Source organism: Diabrotica undecimpunctata, chromosome 3, assembly GCF_040954645.1.
Source record: "Diabrotica undecimpunctata isolate CICGRU chromosome 3, icDiaUnde3, whole genome shotgun sequence".
In the NCBI taxonomy this organism is placed as follows: domain Eukaryota; kingdom Metazoa; phylum Arthropoda; class Insecta; order Coleoptera; family Chrysomelidae; genus Diabrotica; species Diabrotica undecimpunctata.
Genome location: NC_092805.1, coordinates 127,949,365 through 127,973,373, shown reverse-complemented (window position 1 = coordinate 127,973,373; position 24,009 = coordinate 127,949,365). Strand labels below are relative to the sequence as shown.

The 24,009-nt window shown below is 33.2% G+C and overlaps 1 protein-coding gene across 1 annotated transcript in view; it reads right to left on the bottom strand.

Moving 5' to 3' along the window:
* The window catches only part of rictor (rapamycin-insensitive companion of Tor), a 91,000-nt gene extending 68,770 nt beyond the window's left edge, over positions 1 to 22,230 (bottom strand). The window contains exons 1-3 of the mRNA XM_072526910.1: positions 21,970 to 22,230; positions 21,867 to 21,914; positions 5,956 to 6,106 (exon numbers count right to left, since the gene is read on the bottom strand). Of these exons, the coding sequence (XP_072383011.1) occupies positions 5,956 to 6,106; positions 21,867 to 21,914; positions 21,970 to 22,021 (251 nt within the window). The 5' untranslated portion in view covers positions 22,022 to 22,230. The remainder of the gene's footprint in view (positions 1 to 5,955; positions 6,107 to 21,866; positions 21,915 to 21,969) is intronic.
* Positions 22,231 to 24,009: the final 1,779 nt, after the last annotated feature.

Below are 24,009 nucleotides of genomic sequence, written 5' to 3'. Positions count from 1 at the left end.
AGGTAACCATGTGGTGTGCAATTTCTTCGTTAGGGATCATCGGACCTTATTTTTTTTATGATGAGGATAGCCCGAAGTAACAGTAAACTCTGATCACTACTTGCACATGTTAAATAATGTTTTTCTTCCGTAAATCAAGAATTACAGAAATGAACACACGAACTTTCAACAGGATGGCGCAACATGTCACACATCACGAGTGTCAATGGATTTACTAAGCAGATCGTTCCCCGGTCGCCTTATGAGTAAAAACAGCGATATTACCTGGCCACCTCGTAGTCCGGACCTCTCCCTATGCGACCACTTTCTTTGGGGGTATCTAAAGTCGAAAGGGGTCGAAAGCATTTCAAAGTAACCCCCCAAGAACTATCGAGGCTTTGAAAGAACGGATACACGAAGTGGTAGAAATACCTCAAGATCAAGAAATGTTATTCAACATCGTAAACAGCTTTGTACCATGGCTAAGGAATGTGTCCGACAAAATGGAGGCCACCATTCCAATATCATCTTCAAAAACTGAATATTTATTCATTTACACATCTGTGTGATATAAGTTTTTTTTTATTAAATTTAATAAAAGGGTATTTTATCGGGTTTTTTCGTTAGTTTGAAATCGTAATCGTACCATTTCATCGAATCACCTCGTAGATTTCACATAATAATTTTGCAACCTATTTTTTTTTTTTAATTGAAATTCTTTAAAATCTTATACAACAAAAACTAGATTATATAGAAGTTTGTCAATTTTTTTACATATAAAAAGCACTTCACCTATCTAGCGTACCTACTTTATAGAATTAAAATTGAATTTTTTGGCTTATAAACAAATAGAATTTCTCAGTAACTACATATTAGTTTAATTTAAATTCAGAAAACCGCGTTGGGCAAGACTTGGCAATACGCTTCTTTTAAAAGAAAAAAAAGTTAAATTACGAGCAGTGATTCCTGACATTCAAGCGGTCAAAGTTGACCGGCATTTGCGACGTAGTAATAAATAATAGGATGGTAAACTTTTAATCATTACCTTTTTCTTTCGGAGCTCTTTCTCGATAAAAATTTTCATATCTTTAAGATATTCACAACATAGATTACCATAATAAAAACGATCGGTATAGCGCCTTAAAAATACCAAAAAAATTATGTTGAAGAAAATTGAATTTCAAAGTTCAAAATCGACATACGTAAAAAAAATGTGGCTTCTAATTGACCAATTTTCTTCTTTTTTTAATCCGGTGTAACTCGAATGCTACAATGAAAATACATATAGATACGAAAACCAAAGCTATACCAATCAACAGAGGAGTTCGCCAGGGAGATATTATCTCACCAAAGCTATTTACAGTTGGACTGGAAGACGTGTTCAAAGACATTAACTGGGTAGATAAAGGAATAAATGTTAATGGAAGAAAACTGAGTCATTTGAGATACGCTGATGACATTGTAATATTCGCTACAAGTTTCGAAGAACTACAGACCATGATGACGCAACTATTTCAAGCTTCGGAAAAAGTAGGTCTTAAGGTGAACTTGGAAAAAACAAAAATAATGACAAATACACCGAACATTAGAGAAATAACGTTGAACGACATAAATTTAGAAACAGTAAGCGAATACATCTACCTGGGACAGATAATGAAAGTTAACAAAGAAAATCAAATTGCCGAAATTACCAGAAGATTAAGGTTAGCATGGACAGGATTTGGAAAACTGAGTTGGATCTTGAAAAGCACTAAAATAGAACAATACTTGAAAACCAAAATTTACGATCAGTGTATCCTCCCTATACTCGCGTATGGTTCACAGACGTGTGACACTAACCAAGCCTAATATATGGATAAAATAGTAAAAGCACAAAGAGCGATGGAAAGATCAATGCTCGGGGTGAGACTTATAGACAAAAAACAAACCAATGGATTAGAAGCAAAACCAAAGTAAAAGACGCACGAGAACATGCTGCCAAATTAAAATGGAGCTTCGCAGGACACAATGCCCGACTAAAGGATAAAAGATGGAACCACGAAATACAACAATGAAGACCATGGTTAGGAAAGAGAAGCACAGGAAGACCACAAATGAGATGGGCTGATGATATTAAGAAGATCGGAGAACACAACTGGAAGCAAGTGGCGCAAAATAGAAAACACTGGATTGATTTGGGGGAGGCCTATGTCCAAAGTTGGATTACTTAAGGCTGAAGAAGTAGAAGAGGTAACTCGAATACAGTCACCTAAATAACGCGTTACCAAATCCCAAAGATGCTTTAGTTTTGTTATAAATAAATTTATTTATTTGTAAGTATTGATACTAATTTACGCAAAGAATCCAAGCAAAAAATGAAATCCAAAAACAAAAGGAAAACAAGTCGTTTCTTCAGATTTATCAGAGTCTGAGCAAAAGATACCGTTTGTTGATTCTGAAGACGATATGGACCAAGAAGAAGATGTGGAATGCATAAATATACTGCCTTGAATTTTTTTCTTCCGACAAAGCTGGACAACAATGGATAGGTTGCTCCAAATGCTACATATGGTGTCATGAAGCTTGCGGTGGAGCTGAAGGCAACATTAATTTAATTTGCAAATTTTGTATAGATGGATAGTCAGTATTAACTTGTATTAATTATTTTTGTACCTTTCAGAATAATAAATATCATTTACTGAAATAAAATTGATAGTTTGTAATCACCAAAATATCAAATATGTTGTTTACATTGTATATGTACATGAAACAAGCTTTTCCCTAATATCGGAAACCCTATTCAATATTAGGCGACTATTTTGTAAACTTTCGAAATCGGGTTTTTTTTTATTAACATTTTATTATCTTTCACAGGTATCTAGTTATTTCAATCCTACCAGAACATAATAGATTGTTATACCAATAAATTACTAAGAACAAAACAAAATTAGAAGAATTTTTTTGTAAAAAGTAGCGGTTGAAAAAAATGTATCTAACATTAGGCCACTTTCCTCTATACGTTTGGTAAGTTTTTCTGAAAAAAAAAAGTCTAGAACATAGGAAAAAATGTGGTTTTATTTTTTTATAAATAAATTCATTTATTTATAACAAAACTAAAGCGTCTTTGAGATTTGGTAATGCGTTATTTAGGTGTCTATATTCGACTAACATAGGATTAAAAAAAGAAGCTCTGGAAGCCGAAGAACGAACATATTTTTTTCGTCTTGTCGAGTCCTTTCCAACTCCGTTTTCTGAATTTAATTTAAACTAATAGTTACCGACATAGTTACAACGAGATATTCTATTTTATTGTAAGCCAAAAAATTGTTTATAATCTTAAAGCATTCCTGAGGCCGCTTAAATAATCCGATTTTAATTCTATAAGTAAAGTACGTTAGATAGGTTGAGTGCTTTTTATATGTAAAAAATTGGCAAACCTCTATATCAGTGGTGCTCAGACTTATACTGCATGGGATCTACCCCATAAACTGCAAGCGTCCGGAGATCGACTGCTATACCCTGTTTTTAAACCAGGAGGAATAATTCAAATTTACCGCGCCGCAATGTTTGTTTGTAATTGGTCCAACCTCAGGCAAGTTTACTCCACTGTTACGAAATTTTGACACTAATGGCATTTCATAGGTTAATTAAGTTATATCGGCGATTTTTTGTGTTTTCTGCGTTATTCTTTTAATTTTTTTGTCTGCTTTTATAAAGAAACAGTTGTTTTTAGAACTCTTTAGCGACTATATATTTTTGGATTACCGTCGAAGGCCGATATGATCAAGCAAAAAAGAAGATGTATTTGGTAACTTTTATAGTGACTTTCTTGGGTGTGAATCTGTCTCTTTAGTTTACTCCTCCTGGTTTAAAAAGAAAGCATAGTAAAAAAACATTTTGAAAATAAAAAAATTTATTGCACATTTCTAGTTGATAAAAAGTTGTAACTACAGCGAGATAATTAAAGTCATGTTTTTCATATTAATTTTATTTGGATGTTGATGCATGGCACTGCATGTCATCCACAAGTATTTCATATGATGGAACGTAATTACCGAGGGCCAAACGCAAGCATGAAGAGAGATGTTAGTCAGTTAGCCGATTAGGATATTTTGATTTCACTATCTTCATTTGGGAAAATGCAGACTCACACAAGTATGTTGATCCAAATAATGCTGCGAGCTGCAGAGCTACTTGTCTCAAAATTTCGTATCGGTCGCTCTGGATTTAAGGTGTGTATCCGAAATTATTTTCAGTACCTCATTTTGGACGGAAATAATCTCCATATTGAACGTAACGGATATTTCAGTGGCTATTTTTTCTACGTCTTGACAAGAAAATGGATTAGACATGAATGTTACAATAGCTGTCAGTTTTTTAAAATCAGCGAAGCGTCTTTCAAACTCGCTATGAAGTGCTTGCAGCCGTCTCGTAATAAACATAATTCAAATGAGCGGCTACCCTTTTTTTTTCAACAATGGAAAGTTGTTTTAATCCTTTCTGCTAATTTGTTTAATTAATAATTTCAATTTGTTGACAAAAGAATGTATTGCGCTTATCATATCGATAATTGTTTTATTTTTACCTTGTAGTTCAAAATTAAGGAGACTCAAATGATTTTTTAAATCTGTTAGGAAAGCCAGATCACTGAGCCATTTTTCGTTTTGAAATAGATGAGTGTCGTCCCCTCGTTCTTCTAAAAAAGAAATTATTTCGGGAACTAGCTTCTGGAACCTATCTAAAAATTTTCCACGGCTCAACCACCTCACACCTGTATGCAGAAGTAAATCAGTGTGTTCTACAGAGTCGATAGCTTCCAATTGCGCTTTAAAAAGACTTCGTTGCAAGCTTCGCGCTCTAATTGAATTCACAATTTTTGTTGTCATTTTCATGATGTCGTCTATATTTAAAATTTTGGAACACAAAACTTGCTGGTAAATGATGCAATAAAATGAAAAAAAAAAACGATGGAAATTCATCGTTAGCTCGACATAATGCAACAAATCCATTGTTAACGCCAGTCATGGATGGTGCACCATCTGTTGTAATACACACGAGTTTGTAAGTCGGTAGCTCGTATTGTTTCATAAAATTTATAAAAATGTTGTATATATCTTCTCCGCGAGTTTTTCCTTTCAGAGGTTTGGCCAACATGTCAGAAAATACCATCCGAATGAAAATACACAGCTGGGCGGTATCAGTCATATCGGTTGACTCGTCAAATTGCAAAGAAAAAAACATAGCATCATAATTATTTCGATCATGCACGTGTGGTGAGTCAGGACAATCCCCGTATTTTCTCCGTGAATCGCGATCGACTTCAAAAACTTTGGCGATCGACCTTTTGAGCACCGCTGCTCTATATTATCTAGTTTTTATTGTGAAAGATTTTAAAGAACTGCATTTAAAAAAAATTAGATCGCAAAATTATTATGTGAAATCTATTAAATCGATTTTAATGAAATTTGGTGGACAATTTTATTATATTATTAAGATTTTCTACGCGAATTATGAATTCCCTAAGTGGAATCTAGGTGGTTTAAAAACATTAAATAAGAAAAGGCTTGTTTCCCTACTTTTTTGTATTTTTTGCTATTTTGCAGCAAAAGTAATAGATTAAAATATTTTTAACCAGTTGTATTTTATAGAAAATTCAATTATTACTATTTTATTTCAGTACGACTTTGCTCCAAAATGGATTGTTTTAAAGTTATAAACAAGGAAAGTAAAAACAAAAAACGATGTTTGTAGTAATCATCAAATAGTTTTTTATTCATATTCCCGACCTATTTGATGGGAAGGATAAGTCAATTACTACTACTGATGTTATCACACAACTTTTTCTACAAAAATCAGAATGCCACCTCTTACATCCACCTCAAAACAGATCCGCCGGGTCTAAAATTCTCTTTTTGTTAACTACCGTTTTGATATATTTATGAAATAAAATATAGTTTTGTTTTACGTATTTTATTTCGTAATAACAATATAACTTACCAGATCAATATTTCTTCAACGCTGTACTCAAAGTCGTCTCCACATTTTAACGTTAACTTCACAAATGCATTTAGGTAGCTGAAGAGTATCTCTTCTTTGACGGTCTGATCGCATATTTTCTCCAAAAGCTTTGCGCAGCTTCCTTGAGGTCCTGAAATAATCAAATTATTTAAATAAACCGATACAATAAAGTATCGAAGGACCCGAAAAAATTCTAACGATTTGGTTGCGAATTTTTCCATTTACCATAATTTCAAATCATTATACATAATAAATAAAATAATACATTATACAATTAGTAACACATATTTTTATTTATTAGAATCTCTGGTACCGGATTTATTGTGAGCAGCAGGATTAAACACAGCGAAATTGACTTCAAGACTATTGATCACAGAATATGTCGAATAATACGTAGGCGCAAAATTTCTGGCCAATGCTTTTTAAATGCATTCATTTTTTTCGAATCCTAAGAAAACTAACAAATATTTAAAAAAAAAATAAACGCCGAATGAAAGATTACATTATTTCTGAGGGCCGAAAGTCCCTTAGAATAAACAAAAAGTTTTTTTAAATGAGATATTTGAAATTAAAAATCACACTAAATTTTCTCTTTTTTTTTTTCACCCCTGTAACTTATTAAAATAAACATTATAGAAGTTTTCAGGTACTTTCGGCCCTCAGTAATAATGTATTCCTTCATTCTGCATTTAAATTTTTCAAAAATACTTATTAGTTTTCTCAGGATTTGAAAAAAAATGAATGCATTTAAAAAGCATTGGCCCGAAATTTTGCGCCTACGCTCTTAAAGGAAAGTTTAGTAAATCTATTTTTATCTATAGTACCCTATGATATGTCGTATGTCGCTATACGCTAATTAATAATGAAGATACTGTGGAGTGCCCTTTTGATAGTCGCCTTGTTTGTTTTTTCTTACTTAATATATTCGTTATTTCCTCCCTTTTCATTTGCTATGTCTCATGTTAGGATTCGTTCAGTTGTATCTTTTGTACTCAGCCAGAAGCCTTCTTTAAGTCATTAAATCAAAATGTGTCTTTTATTTAAACTATTTTAATCCATAGTGCCCTATGACATCACATATGTAACTATATGTTCATTAATAATGAAGAGACTGTGTAGTGCCATTTTGGTAGTCGCTTTGTTTGTTTTTTCTATCTTATTATATTCGTTATCTCCTTCTCTTTCATTTAACGCAAATTATGAATGTTCTTGGGAAAAACACTTTTTTAAAAACTGAACTTCACAATTAAAACTTTTATTTCGACTTACAAAGATTTTAGTAACAACAATAATAATTTAAATCAGACTGAAAAATATTGATTTTAACATGGTGTTTTTATAATTTATTAATTGCTGATCTTGCTGTTCAATACGTCGCAATTTAGTCCAGAATGTTCAAGCGGTAGCCCCGTGTTGGAATCCACGTGGTGGAACTTACTGGATGGTAGCGGTCATTGTACTGTAACTACTCCATCCCCTGAAGAAGTTTTGTGAGGGACGAACAGAACTGTTGAGTTGGCCTCTTCTGGAGTTTCGTCGCTAGAGTTGGGTTTTTTGTTGTTTGTTTTATACCTGTAACATATATAGAGGCAGATTATTGTAATAAAGATATATAAAGGAGTCATCCAAAAATGGTTATGGCTATGGTTCCATAATTTCGGGTTAATTGTCTCTAGATGTTCCTCTTCCTTAGAGAGTTCATGCAGTTTGTCTAAGGGGATGTGATCTATCCTTAATGGTTTGAATTTAATCGCTGTTTGAATATCTATGGTCCTTATTTTGGGAAGCATTAGCGGTTGCTCTGGGATGGTTGTCCTTGAATTTATGTAACTCTGGATTGGGGTTTTGAATTCGCATCTGGGCGGAAGATTGATGAGATAAGTTCCTTTTAGGCCCAAAATTTTTGTTGTAGAACATCGAGTTGTAATTTTGGTTGATTCGGGGAATATTCCTATATAGTGGGCGTCTGATAATCTTTGAATGATGACATCTCGAGTTTGGACGGGGGTGTATTGGCAAGAAGCTTCTTGGGTGCTCAACTGCAGGATTTGTTTGATACAGTCATCAGTTTTCGTTGCTTCTAGTATTGTTTGCTCTTGGCAAAGATATCTTGTGTCGATTCGGGCACATGGTTCTTCCAAATATTGAAAGGATTTTTCGTTTATGAGGAGATATGGTTCCGGAGGAATGATTGTAGTAGAATTTGCGGTAGGTATAGGAAATAAATGATAATAAGTAAAGGAATCAGGGTGTAGGACAGGAAAATGAAGGATAAATATAATAGTACGGTTTGAATAATAGGCATCTACTTTGATGATGTCGTAGTACTTTAGGATGTCCTCTTCTTCGATGTACACAAGTTGGTCTGCCTTGTGGTGTTCTAGCATTTTATTGATGATCCATTTTATTTCGTCTTTCTTGATCACACTGTTATGGAGAGTGTTTACACGAGAAAAGGTAATGGCTTCTTCTAAGTCATTAAGTAACTGGAGTATAATTTGAAGGGTCAAATTTAATTGGTCCAGAACATTCCTTGCTTGCAAATAATGATTGAAGTCAAAAATGAATGTATTGAGATTCGTGCTGATATTATTTACTTCTTCTGCTATTATTTCTTGGTTATGTGTTAGTAATGTGATAGTTTCGTTGAACTCTTTTATAATCTTCTTGTTCAAGCTAATGTGACGATTAAGATGATTTATAAGATTTTCCTGATTCGTCTGTAAGGTTTCTATAGCATTGTTGTATTTTTCTGCGTCATCTTGATCTAGATTTCCAGAAATTGCTTTGATAATGCTTCCTATTCCATTAATTAACCCTCTTTCTGTTCTGCTATAGGGGTAAATTGTTGAGAATTTTTCTTGAGCTGATTTTAATTGATATCTAAGAGCTTGGTCGAAATTTTGTAAACTGCTAAAATACGGATGGCTAAGTCCATTTTGAATTGCTGTGGTCACTGCAACGTACTGGGTTTCAATTCTGTCTAATTCTTCCTTTATTGGTAGTAGTTTGAAAAGGTGTATAAAATCGTGTGTACTAGTATGAATCTTTGCTTGTCCCAGGTTGAGGGGAATTATTCCTGGGTTGTCTTTCAAGTCCTTGATCTTCACTTCCTCTCCCGTCGTCAGGGTGATCCTGTGGGAAAGGTTCAGAATTAGTTTTTGATTTAGGTTGGTGTTTTATGTTTTTCTTGTGAACTGTAGTTTTTGATGTTTTTACAGTCACTTCGTTATTTCTTTTTATATGTTTTGCGGAATATCGCGGAAGTAATTTATTTCTGGTAACTGTTTTCCGTGTGTAGATTTTTGTACTTGGTTTATACGTAATAGGGTCTTGTCTCGATTTATTTCTATTTTCAATGACTTTATTTTTATTCTCTTGTATTTGCTGGTTTACTTCCTTGTATAATTCCTTTGTTATCTCTCTATGATTTTGGATATAATTGTTCAGTATTACTTTCTGTATGTCAACGTCAAAGGGATCTTTTGCGTCGATATGTCCGTTTAATATGTCGATGGGTCTTAACTTCGTTGCTGAATGTATGGAATTATTGTACCCAATTATAGCGTATAGCATTTGTTCGTTTATCGAGAGCTTTGCTTTGGTGTTCCTTAGGATTCGAAGATGTTCGATTAACGTAGAATGAAATCTCTCAATCATCCCGTTGGATTGCGGATTCTCTGGTGTTGTATAGTGGATTGAGATTTTATGAGAGTCGACAAATTCTTGTATTACTCCATTTTTAAATTCCGTACCATTATCGGCTACTATCATTGTTGGGAGTCCATGATGTGTTATAAAAATCAGTAGGGCGTTGAGTACATTGATTGCATTTCCTCCATTTATTGGGTATACTCCATATTTCGAAAATGCGTCTATTATGGTTAGAAACTTCTGTCCATCAGCCTGGAATAAATCAATGTGAACTATTTCCAGTGGTTTAGTGGGAGTTGGTGTAACCATAAATTTTGGTTTGGGAGGAAGTCTGTCGTATTTATTTTCTTGACATATATCGCAAAAGTTTATGATATCTTCTATGTCCTTCTTCATATTAGGCCAGTAATATCGTTTCCTTATTTGACTTTCTGTTTCAGCTATTCCTCTATGGTTCGTTTTTCCTTCGTGATAGTTTTTTATAATCTCTTTTTGTTGTTCTTCTAGGTTAACATCTTCCAATAAAAGATTGCACTTTACTAAGTCATATGCGTTGTGTTTAAAAGTTTTCCTGATAATTTCGCAAATTTCTGCAAAAATTTCTTCTTCTGCTTCAAATAAAATTGCATACTTCTTTTTCGGGTTGAGATGTTCCTTAAAAATTTTTATGGTATCAGCTTTTAACTGATCTTTCGACAGCTGGATATGATAACGTCTTTTATTCGGAAAGGTTTGTATAATTGCTGGAGGTCGTGGATTGTAGTTGACGATTTTGACTATAATTTGGTTATTGTAGAAGTTAAGTGGTTTTTCCGAAATAGGTATACCAAGAATTGGGTTTTCTACTGCTGTATGTATTGTTTCATTTCCGTCTTCGTCCATGTTTTGATCTTCGTTTTCAACAATATCTTCTGGGATGTTTGCTGGAATTAATTCTGTTGCTTTTTCTTCTACAATCTCGTCGATTATTCGATCTGCATCTGGATTATTAGTCGTTGACCATCCATCGTCTTCCATGTCTACTAAATCATCAAAGACTTCCTTAATTTGTGAATCGATGTCCTTAGTTTCCTTTGTGTGTATTTCGATTCGAGAGAGTGCGTCCGCATTTGTATTAGCTTTGCCTTTTTTGTAAATTACTTCGTAGTCAAATTCTTCTAATTTTAATCTCCAACGTACTAGTTTGGAGTTGGGTTCCTTTAGGGAGAATAGATATTGCAAAGGACGGTGGTCTGAAAGTATTTTAAATTTTCTTCCAAATAGGTAAGGTCGAAAATACTTAGTTGCCCACACCATTGCTAACATTTCCTTTTCTATTGTGGAGTACTTGGTTTCGGTTTCATTTAGTGTCCTGGAAGCAAAGGCAATTGGTTTATCACTGCTAACTGGTCCTTGAGAAAGTACTGCACCGATAGCGAAGTTACTGGCATCTGTTGTGAGGTTAAACGGTTTGGAAAAATCTGGATATTGCAATAACGGCTCATTCATTAATAATTTCCTGCACGTTTCAAAGCATTCTACGAATTCGGGTGTATGTTCGATCTTTGCATCCTTTTTTAAGCATCTTGTTAGAGGTTTTGTGATTTTTGCGAAGTCTCGAATAAACTTCCTGTAATATCCCAGTAGTCCAAGAAATCCTCTTATTTCTTTCACTGTTTTCGGTATTGGATATTTTTCTATTGCTTCAATTTTCGCTGGATTCGGTTTTATGCCTTCTTGTGTGACTACGTGTCCTAGAAAATTAACTTGTTTTTTTAAGAATTCGCATTTGTCGACTTGGATTTTTAGTCGGGCTTCTCTTAGTCGTTGAAATACTTTTGTGAGATTTACTATGTGTTCCTGTAGTGATGTTGAATATACTATTACGTCGTCCATATAGACGAGGCATATTTCTCCTTGAAGTCCCTTCAATACGTTGTCCATCATACGTTGGAACGTGGACGGAGCGTTCTTAAGTCCAAAAGGCATTCTTAAATATTCATAGTGTCCATTTTCCACATTAAATGCTGTTTTGGGAATGTCTTCTTCAGCCATCTCGATTTGGTGAAATCCGCTTGCTAAGTCGAGGGTCGTAAAATATTGACATCTTCCCAATTTGTCCAAAATATCGCTAATGTGAGGAATTCTGTATCGGTCGTCAATTGTCTTCTCGTTGACCTTTCTATAATCTACTACTATTCTCCACTTTATTTTACCGGATGAATCTGGTTTCTTTGCCACGACCCAAATAGGCGAGGACCATGGCGATTGACTTGGTCGAATGATCCCTTGCTCTAACATTGAAGAGATTTGTTTCTTTACTTCTTCCTTGTGCACATACGGATACCGGTATGATTTCGTATATACAGGCTCTTCATCCTTGGTTCTGATGTGGTGTTTAACTTCGTTAGTAAAGCTGAGAGGAGTGTCTGGTTGGTGAAATATATCGGAGAATTTTCGGCATAGGTGGCGAACTTGTTCCTCTTCCTCCTCGTTAAGATGTTCGGTTTTAATTAAGTCGTCGATATCTTGTCTGTAGTCTGGTCCGGGGGTTGTTTCCATGGAATATATATGGAAATCTTGAATGTCTATTTTATTGCTTTCGAGTGGTTCCATAAGAGAAAGATGAATGGGTTCTGACGTGAAGTTGGCAATTTCGGTCCAGGCGAGGTGGTTCTCGGCGTTAGTAAGGGCTTCTCGTACTACGACGCCTTGTACTTTTTGGGTAGGAATAATGATGGTTCCTTTTTCTTCTTTGACAGGAATTTTCACTTGGCTAATAGAATTTGCTTCCAAATGAATGGAATAAAATTGTGTTTTATTTGTTTCGTAATATTTAATGGGGATTGTAGAATCTTTTGTAACTAGAAGCGATTTAGGGAAGTTTAATTGGGCTTCGAAGAGTTTTAGATTGTCGAGGCCAATAAGACCATCGAAAGTTTTGTGAAACTTAAAGAGGTAAAATTTCATTTTGCTGTCAGAATTAAATTCTGAAAATGAAGGAATTTCGGCACAATATTTTTGGGAATAGTTTTGAAAAATTGATGTGACGACAAAGGGTTCATGTTTTATGTAACTTGGAAAATATGAAGAAGCTATTTCTGGATTAAGAAATGACTTTGTGGATCCTGTATCGATTAAAAGTCGTAAAGAAGGCTTAGAGATTTCGATGTAGGGTAGCTCCTTCTTGTCGGGAAATGAATGAAGTTCAATTACGTTCCGATTGCTTCTGGTGGGTCCTCTCGAAAATTTACGTTTTCTTCGTACTCGGTTGGTTGATTTTCATATGTATCTTGTAGAAAATTGTCGTAATCAGGTTCGTAGTAATCATTGTAGTTGGCATTCTCTTCTTGCTCATCTCCGTGGCATTGTATATTGTAAAGTTCTTCTACGGTGAATTTTGGCTGTGCTCGGTAATTTGGTGTAAAATTTGGACGGCCTCTGGTTGTGGTTTCTGATATTCCACTCATAGGTGTTGGTTTAGACTGTTTTGACTGTCCAGGTTTGGGTGCCCATACATTTAACTAGTTCTGGGTCCTGAATGCTGGAGGGTTTAAATTTTGTCTAAATTGATCGAAGTTTTGTTGCCGATGTGGTTGCTGAAACTGATTCTGCGGGTAGAATTGTCTCATTGGTTGCTGCCATCGTGGAGGTGCAAAATTTGTCTGTTGGTACAATGGTTTCTGGATCTGTACAGGCATCTGCTGTCTCTGAGGTCGGCGTTCTTGATAATTTTCGCTTCTTCCTGATGTTGAAGGTTGACTTATTTGATTTTTTTGAAGATATCGAACATTATTTTCTTCCTGTACGTACTGTATTGCCGTGGCTAAACTTCCTGGTCTCATTGCTCTAATAACAGAGCCCATTGGTTCTCGTAGGCCTGCTAAGAATGTTGTAAGAGCTTGTTGACGGAAAAATTCTTGTTTGCTCCTTTTAATATCGGCATTTATCGTATGTAATTCTAGGTAATTATTAATACAGCTTAAAAGTCCCATGATTTTTTCATAAAAATGCATAATAGATTCTGTTGAGCCTTGTCTTAAATTTACTAGATCCCTTGTAAGCGAATTTTCGTCTCTCTGGTCTCCAAAATTTTGAATTAATGCGTTTTTTATTTCGTCCCAACTTTCGCATCCATATACAGATATAACTTCCTTGGCTCTACCTGTTAATTTACTGATAATACCATGAAGCAAAAATTTGTTTTGTATATTAGCTGCATTAAGTCTGTCATAATAATGGTTTAGAAGTATTGTAGAAACTTTAATAAATTCATGTAATTCATTTGGATTTCCGTCAAAATTTGGAAGAATGCATAAATTTTTAACGTCAAATTGTGGAACTGCCATATTTTAAAAATTTTCAATATAATATATAGTCAATAGTCAAATTGGTATAGTAATTTTCAATAATCAATATATAAATATATAAATCTTAATCTACTTTTTTTTCTATCTATTAATCTCTATGTTTATTAATATATAGTATTTATTAAGCTATTCAATTTTGTCTAAATCTGACTCTAAAGTCAATCTAAGGACTTAGAGGAGATATTTTTAAATTACTTTAATCTTTGTGTTAATCTATTCAAATCTTTGTTTTATTTATCTTCTAATTTAGCTCTGATTCAATCTAAGGACTCAGAGGAGTCTGATTTATTAAAAATTCTTTCAAAATCTAATCTTCTTAATTCTAAGTAATAATAAAATCGCTTACAGGATAAAGACGATGCCGATGTGCATTCCTTTGCTCCTGAAGGCTTCTTCTAAATTCTAATTCTCTAATTCCCTCGGGTGAACTCTGCAGACGGTTTCCCTGGGGCTGGTTCTTGGAACAGTGGACAAACACTTAAAAGTGACGAGGATCTATAAAGACTCTTCCACTTCCGTACTGACTCTGCGCCAATTATGAATGTTCTTGGGAAAAACACTTTTTTAAAAACTGAACTTCACAATTAAAACTTTTATTTCGACTTACAAAGATTTTAGTAACAACAATAATAATTTAAATCAGACTGAAAAATATTGATTTTAACATGGTGTTTTTATAATTTATTAATTGCTGATCTTGCTGTTCAATACGTCGCAATTTAGTCCAGAATGTTCAAGCGGTAGCCCCGTGTTGGAATCCACGTGGTGGAACTTACTGGATGGTAGCGGTCATTGTACTGTAACTCGCATCACACGCTCCAATTGGACCGATAACAAATGAGATATGATGTAATGCCCTTTTGGCAATACAGCAAAGTGTGTTTTTTCTTTCTTAACATATTCGCTATCCCCTCTTCTTTCCAATGATATATCATACGTCACAATCCGACGAATTATTCTACCCCCACCACAAAACGCTCAAAAAATGAGCAGAATTAACCTCAGCATATTCTTATGGGATTTTACATCGGAAATGAAGCAGAAACGGTGTAGCAACCTTTTTACAAGTATAGCTTTTACTTAATTTTATTTAATTGCTATTTAATTTTACCAAGGAGGTCTCGTTTAGTGAAGAACAATTTTGATACTTATTCTAGTCCCTATGATTATTTAAGGTTATTGTTGATGATCATTTTTTAGAACTTATTGTCACAGAAGCAAACCAATATACAGAAGACTGCATCTTTCCCAAAGTTGCTTTGAAAATTCATGAATAAATCGTTGGAAACAACTTACAAAAGAAGAATTATTAACATTCATAGGTCTCGTTTTACACACAAGAACTACCACAACACAGTAGGTGATGTTCTTAGAGATCATTGAAGAACTCAATGGCTTTTTGGGTTACCATGTTTTACACAGTACATGAGCTGTGACAGATTCGTGTTAATTTTAAGATATTACATTTCTGTAATAATCGGAGTAAAGGTTATAACCGGCTGTACAAAATTCGTCCTCCACTTAAATATTTTGAAGAAAAAATGGCAACAACGTATTATCCAACAAAAAATCAACATCACTGTTCAACATGTCCGTGTAATAAACTTTACTAAAAATAAAACCTTTGTTTCTAGAGACATCTTCTTCATGAAAATACTTTTATTTAGAATAAATATGAACAACGCACCAGTGCGACATGAGCATACCGCAAAACAATTTGGTTCGGTCTGCTCATGACGCACCAATGATCATCAAAAATAAAATAAAGAAAAACCTTTTACTGCATTTACCTATGTATATTTTTCACAATAGATAGGGAAGTTTTCTAGTTATTATTAATAAAAAAACATGATAGGCTATTTGGAATGTGTTTCAAAAACCGTCAGCATTGAATGGGTTAATACAATTTACTATTATTATTTGGAATATGAATAATACAAAAATTATACTATAACCAGAAAGCGCACATAAAAATAGATGACACCCAATCAGAGCATATCAAAATTAAAGAAGAGATACAGCAAGGTTGCATTCTCTCTCCATTACTATTTAACTTGTACTCGGAACTTATTATGCAAAAGGTACTGGACAACGAAACTTCTGGTGTTGTAGTATCCGGAATCCCTATTAATAACTTGGGATATGCGTTAATGGCAGAGAATGAAGATTTGCAGAGAATTATCTAAAAAGTTTATAAAGCAAGTTCTCATTATTTACTATTTTTATTGGGAATTAGCCTTGCAGACAATGGAAAGGATCAAAACGAGACAATATATTTTACGGAGGAGCAGCACATTGAAAATCCAAGTTATGAAGAAGTAGTTCAAATAATAAAGAAACTAAAAAACAGTAAAGCACCAGGAACGGACGGAGTTTCGGCAGAATTGTTGAAATATGGAGGACCCGACCTCTGGGGAAGAATCCATTACCTGATAAAGTTGGTATGGACCAAGGACCAAACGCCAGAGGAATGGGCAGTTGGTCTTATACAAAATCCTTTCTGGCATTAGAAGAATACTCAAAAAATATAATTGGTGATTATCAAAATGGATTCAGACCAAATAGAGCCACTACAGACAACATATTCATACTTGGAACAATACAAGAGAAAGCTTATGAATACAACATAGAACTATATAATATGTATATAGACTTTAAACAAGCTTTTGATACTGTGAAAAGAGACAAAATGCTGGAAGACCTCCGAAAACTAGGTATACCAAAACACTATATCAGCCTCATAAAAATGACGTTACAGGGTTCAAAAGCCGCAGTTAGAGTAGATGAAGAACTGTCTCCCCTGTTTGGCATCAACATGGGGGTTAGACAGGGAGACGCACTTTCAACCATGCTGTTCAACCTAGTTCTTGAAAGTCATTGGAAAAACCAATGTAACCGGTCATATAAACAACAAAACAGTACAAATTATGGCATATGCAGACGATCTCGCCATTATTAGTAGAAGCAAGACACAACTAATGGAAACGTTCAAGAAAATTGATCCTGAAGCACAAAAAAGAGGGCTTAAAATAAACGAAACAAAAACTAAGTACATGACCATCAAAAGAACACCTGAGAATGAAAATAATTTAGCAATAACTATACTACTGAACGTGTGGATGCCTTCACATATCTGGGCACAGAAATCAATCAGAAGAATTCCGTAAGTACATAAAAGATTGATGAAATCGAAATTATTAGACAAAAGAACCAAAATGACAATCTACAGAACTTTGATTAGACCCGTAGTAACCTATGGTTGTGAAACCTGGGTAATGACGAAAAAAGAGGAAGCCCAACTCAAGACATTCGAGAGAAAGATACTGAGAAAAGTATATGGCCCGGTGCAAGAGGAAGACGGCACATGGAGAATCAGGAGAAACAACAAGGTTAATGAACTGAATGAAGGGTATGACATTGTATGATTTGTGAAAAGTCAAAGACTGCCACGGCTGGGACATGTTCAGGGACAAGAAGACACGAAAACGACAAAGAAGATGTTAGTGGAAGCCGGTAGAAAGGCGGAAAAAAGGAAGGCCCAGGACGAGATGGTTGGATGACGTGAAAGACGACCTGAAAACCATGAATATAAGACAATGGAGGAAAAGGGCCCAAGAGAGATCTGAATGGAATGACATAGCCAGACAGGCAAAGATCCAACCAGGATTATCATGCCAAAAGAAGAAAAAGAATTGGGAATACGCCACAGTTTTACTTTAAAATAAGTTTATTTTGACGTTTCGACTTCCACGGAAATCGTTCTCAAAATACAATATAAATCAAAATAAGAGAAAATCGAAATGTCAAAAAATAAACTTATTTTAAAGTCAAATTGTGGCTTATTCCCAATAAAAATAGTAAATAATAAATAATGTAAACTTGCTGTATAAACTTTTTAGATAATTCTCTGCAAATCTTCATTATTCTCCGCCATTAACACAGTGTCATCTGCATACTCAACTTATTAATAGGGTTTCCGGTTACTACAACGCCAGCAGTTTCGTTGTTAAGTACCTCTTGCATAATAAGTTACGAATACAAGTTAAATAGTAATGGAGAGAGAATGAAACCTTGCTGTACCTCTCTTTTAATTTTGATGTGTTATCTGATTGGGTGTTATCTATTTTTATGTGTGCTGTCTGATTATAATATAAGTGTTATATTATTCTTTATATTGATTGTTTATTTGCTTTTATTTCAAAATTGTCATGAGTTGGTCATGCATCACTCTGTCAAACGCTTTTTCATAACGTATAAAGCAGGCATACACAACTTTCTTCACGTCCAGCAGTGTTGCGTTAATACATTTAAACAGAATAAAGCCTCCCTAGTTCCCAATCCATTGCAAAATCCGAACTGTGTGTTACTTATGCTAGGATCTAATCTTTACATTATTTAGTGTTGTTTTTCTTAAAGATTGCAATGAAAGTAGAAGTTAGCCAATCATCATTTCTCTTGTTTCATATCATTTCTCTAAAATCTTTTTTTTTTTAATTATTCGCATATCTTGTTTTGTCTACAATTTTAATGACCTTTCTGTTTTCCATTAATTAAAGTATTTCATCAGTCATCTACTTTGTTTTCTTTTTCTGGCATTTTTGATTGAGTTCATATTTACTTATTTGTGATAATAGTGTCTTTTAAGTTCTTCCATTGGATTTAGGAAAAAGTCACTAGAATATAATATAGTAATACACACCAATTCAAGAAGAAAACTATATTTTTTGATATTAATAATGGTCTAAGACATGGAGACGCGCTAGCGTGCCTCCTGTTTAATATTCCCTTGGAATAAGCAGTCAGACAGATAAATATTGGATTAAATGGAACCATCTTCAATAGATTGAGAAAAATTCTCGCATTCCTTATGTATCCTCGTAAGTACCTTACCAAGACTGCTTACAAAGAGCCATACTAACAAAATAACATGAATAATGCTAATCAGCGAAGAACACTAAATCTATCTTTGGATACAACACATGTGCACAAAATAGATTTTAATATTTAGTAAAATATTTTGGTTAAAATCTAAAAACTCAAAAAGCAAAAAGTATATGAATAAGCATAAATTTTGGCACCCCAAAAAAACTTTTTCTGTAGAATGAGCAGTTTTCTCAGAAACAACGACGATTCGACGATTTTGAATGTGTTAAGTGTGCGAAATCAATTTTTTAAATAAAATTTGTATCAAGTCGGTGGTAAAAAGTCGATATATTTTGATCAGAGTGTTCTATTGACAAAAATGAAAATGCATTTTAAAGGTAAAGAGTGCAGCTTTCGTATGTAATTTTTGCTTTTTGAAACAGATTAAGTCAGTTTCTAAAAGGCGGTTAAATAAATGTTGCACGATTTTTTCCCATTTTTTTCAATTTTTATGAGATTAATAAAATTTATCACTTCCATTGACTGGTCACTATGGGATGACCATTGTTAGAGCCCAATCTTCAAAACCTATAGCAGGAAATTTCGATTTTGAGTTTTAACAACAAATATGTGGCATTTGAAATATCACTAAAAAACGTTAAATAAACTTTCTCATTACAAACGATCTAAAACGTTTAAGAACTTCGTCTTTGTGGAGGCATTTCCCGTAACATGAGATCATTTGTAGAGATAGTGCAAGCACTCCTGACCACGGCGCAGTAGACGAAATTTGGTTTACAATAGAACCTTTCCACCTTTACGTGAATTGTGACTCCGCCTTCGCGCAGCTCCATGGTCAGGAGTGTTTGCTTGCACTATAATGTGAAAGTTTAAATTCAGCGTTTTTAGGCAATGCCTCATATTTGTTGCCAAAACACAAAATCGAAATTGCATGTTATAGTTTTTAAAGATTAGCATTAAAAATGCAAATTTCACAGTGACCAGTCAATGGAAGTGATAAATTTTATTAATCTCATGAGAACTGAAAAAAATGGGAAAAAATTGCGTGAAATGTTTTCTTTGTGGCAAAATGCAAAAAGTTCATATGAAAGCTGCACTCTTCAACTTTAAGACGCATTTTGATTTTTGTAGCTAGGATACTTCAATCAAAAGATCTAATTTTTGCTGTAGAGTTAATACAAATTTTACTCAAAAGATTTCATGTGCTTAAATGACATTAAAAATCACTGGTAACTTCAAGTGTTGTTTGTGAGAGAACAATTCATTCTACAGAAAAAGTACTAAGAAACATTTTTATTCTAAATTATCTCAGCTACATTTTCTTGTTTTTTTCTATGGCATATAGATTCTTGGTAAATGGATGCTTTCTGTTTCCTCCCCCACCCCCCAAAAGGGGAAAAGACTATTAAGCTTTCTCACAAATGCTACTTTTTTATACACATGCATTTAGTCCTTTTGCTGAGTGTGAGAATAATTTGCTCAGCTTTCATTAAAAAAAAATAATTATGAATAATGGGAGTGTATATTAATTAATTTTCACGAAGTTTCCATTTGTAAATATTAGTCTATAAACAATTATTAAAAAAATAAATAATTTAAACTTTATTTTAATAAATTCAGTTTTACATTGTTAACTACAAATAATTTAAATGGGAATCATTTATTTTAAGTTACAATTATTATGTAATATTGGTTATGGGCATGGTTTCTTCCAGTTGTTTAAAATTTAACCAACATAGCAAAAAAACAATTACTAAAGTTACTAGATAGTTGGGACTCATATCAGTAAACAAAATATAAGAATATTTTCTAAAACATATGCACTGATATAGTTGGTTTACTCAGCTTGAGAATAATTTGACAGAATCATTGTGGGAAACATACAACACAAAAATTCCTACCACACCCAATTAATAGCTGAAATAATATTACTGTTGTAGACTTGTTTACATGAAAATTGAAAAAAAAAAAGAAGAATAATCATGAATAATGGGACTGTATATTCATTAATTTTGATAAAAAACTTTTTATTTGTAAATACTTTAATTATTTGTAAAAATAATTTAAAAAATTCAAAAAACAACATTTAGTGTTTTGTTTTAATTGATGCAGTTTTATTTTATTGATAAACTGCATGTGAATAATTGTTTACTTTAAGGTACAATTAATATTGGCTATGAATAATTTCCAGCCACTTACAGTTAAAGAAAAAAAATTGTTCAGTGTAGCAATAAATGAACTACTAAATTTATTAGACAGTTGGGACTGGGATCAGTGAATCTAGTATATTAACAAATATTATAAAAGAAAATATTAGCAGTTACAATGAGAAACATATAATCAGTAGCAGATGTTAAAATATTGCTAAAGATGAAGAATCAAAATCCTCTACAATAATATTTTAAATAAATAATGTTATAAAGCAGAAGTAATCAACAAAAGATCTAATACACCTATACAGTGCTTACAGGAGATATTAAACAAAACCTCATAAAAGAATAAAAAACAATAAAAATAAACTCAGTAATAGTAGATAGTATTTAAGAAATGAATAAATTTTTTATTAACAACAGATAATGAAATTTTTTGCTTTACACTAATTACTTATATGAGTAATTAAAATACTAAGTTTATTTAGGACAAGTTTGAATGAATAACTATATTCAGTAACACTGTTATTTATTTATTTACAATTGCACCAAAATAAGAAAGAAAGTAGTATGCTTCTCTTTAATAAATAAAACTTAAATAAAGAACTGTATTGTATTGTTTGTTTTTATATATCTGTGCAAAATAAGTTTTAATTATAACATGACCTTGTTTACAAGATCTAATTTTCTAAAATTCTAACAGAGAAACCTATAAATTTCGTAAGAATCTAGTAAAATCCCACATAAAATTTTAAAAGTTACTTCCTCATTCCAGAGCTGAGGGTTCCTACTATTTTTGTATTTGCAAAAAATGGTTACAAGATTAATTAGGAAGTGAGTAATATGTACTTACCTAAACTTTGCAACTGTGCCAGCACATCTTCCTGTTTGTTATGCCTTGCTATAATTCAAACCAAATTAAAAAATTTTGTTACTTTTTTTTAGAATGAACTTACTTGACCTATTGTATCTGTTCTGATGCCTGAGCATCCAACTGCTAACAGCCATATCGAATAATTTAAGTTGTTTACTACCCTAAATTAATAAAAATATACTTGTTCATTAATTGTAGGAACATTTTCTCAAACACCACATCACTACTTTGTAGTTATTTACAACACTATTGGAGGTTATGTCCCTTGAAACTCCATAAACATTTTTGAGGAAATGGATATTCGCATCGCATAACCAAAATTACTTTTCGTGGAGGTTATGTCATTTTGGTTGTCATTACTAAAACGTCATTGTTAAGGCAAATTTAAGTGAAAGTTGATTTCAAATTTTAAATAATCTTGACATTTCGGCAGTTTTAAGCAAAATTTTATTATTGACACAGAATAATAAACAATCAGAATGCCCAATCTGCTTGAAAAAACAAGTACGCGTATCTCGTTCGCGCAGACGGAATCAGCCATGTTTTAGTCAGAACCAGTGCTTTTCAATGACATTTCATCTTGTGTGCATAGAAAAATTAACCAGGTTTAATTTATTTACGGCAATTATAGACATAATATGCACTATTTTATTCGTACTTTTAGTTGAGGAATAGATTAAATTATTTCAAATGTACTAAATTATCATTCTCTAAAAATTTAAATTACAGTTCTGGTAGCTTGTCACAAATTTCTCAATTCAAGTCTATGTTTCTGTTTAAAATATGGCGATCGCCTGCTGACAAACTTCAAAGGCGGCATCTGAGAGTGGGCATACTGATTGTTTATTATTTTGTGGTATTACTTTACTAAAGAAGAATTCGTAAGGGATGACTTTGTCACAGCATATTTTAGATTTCGCTAATTTTGAACATATATTTAAGCATAATCACAGAATAAATAACAATCAGAATGCCCACTCTCAGATGCCGCCTTTGAAGTTTGTCAGCACGCGATCGCCATATTTTAGACGGAAACATAGACTCGAATTGAGAAATTTGTGACAAGCTACGACAGAACTGTAATTTAATTTTTTAGAGATTAATAATTTAGTACATTTGAAATAATTTAATCTATTCTTCAACTAAAAGTACGAATAAAATAGTGCATATTATGTCTATAGTTGCCGTAAATAAATTAAACCGGGTTAATTTTTCTATGCACACCAGATAAAAAGTCACTGAACAACACTGGTTCCGACTAAAACATGGCTGATTCCGTCTGCGCGAACGTGATGCGCGTACAGTCTGTCCCAAACCCTTCTTTCAGTGCGTCACTACTTTTGACATAATATATGATTTTAAGAATGTCGAGAATTATTGCATGTCATTTTAGTTAAATTTGACAGTTGCAGGATCGTAATCCCTCTTTTTATTTTTTATTTATACTGTGTAACATTCAGTATAAATACACAGATCCTGGCCGGATAGTCCTGGTAGCTAAGGCCAAGTAAATGAATGGAAGAAGAAGAATCCCTCTTTTTCTAATTGAAAATAATTTAATAATTTTAATATTAGTCTTTGTTCTTTCTCGATATATCTCGGCATATTTAAAATATTTTTATGACAATAAATACAAAATTAAATTTTCACTGTAAAATGTCTGATAATACTAACCTGGAATGACAATTATTTTATCAGTTGACGTTGTGAAACTACTGTCAAGATCGAGACCTTCTGCGTCAAATTATATTTATGCGCATGATCGATTGGATATCTATTTAGCGTATTCTAAACTCCAACCAATTATACACCCGTAAGTAGAATTAGCTTTACGATAAATAATTTTTTAAGTTCTATGTATAATAATCACAGACTCACGTTTTTTTCTGTCACTTCTAAACTCGGTTCGCTAATCCCAGTCCGAACTGTCTAGTGAATTTAGTAATTATTTTTTTGCGAAGTTAGTTACTTTTTGACAGACCAAAAGTGGCTGGAAATTACTATACAACCAAGCACCCGTACTCATAGCCAATATTAATAGTAAACAAACTAAATAGTAAATAAAATAGAACTTTGCGAATTACCGACAATCAATATTTATTTATCTGCACCATATAATAAA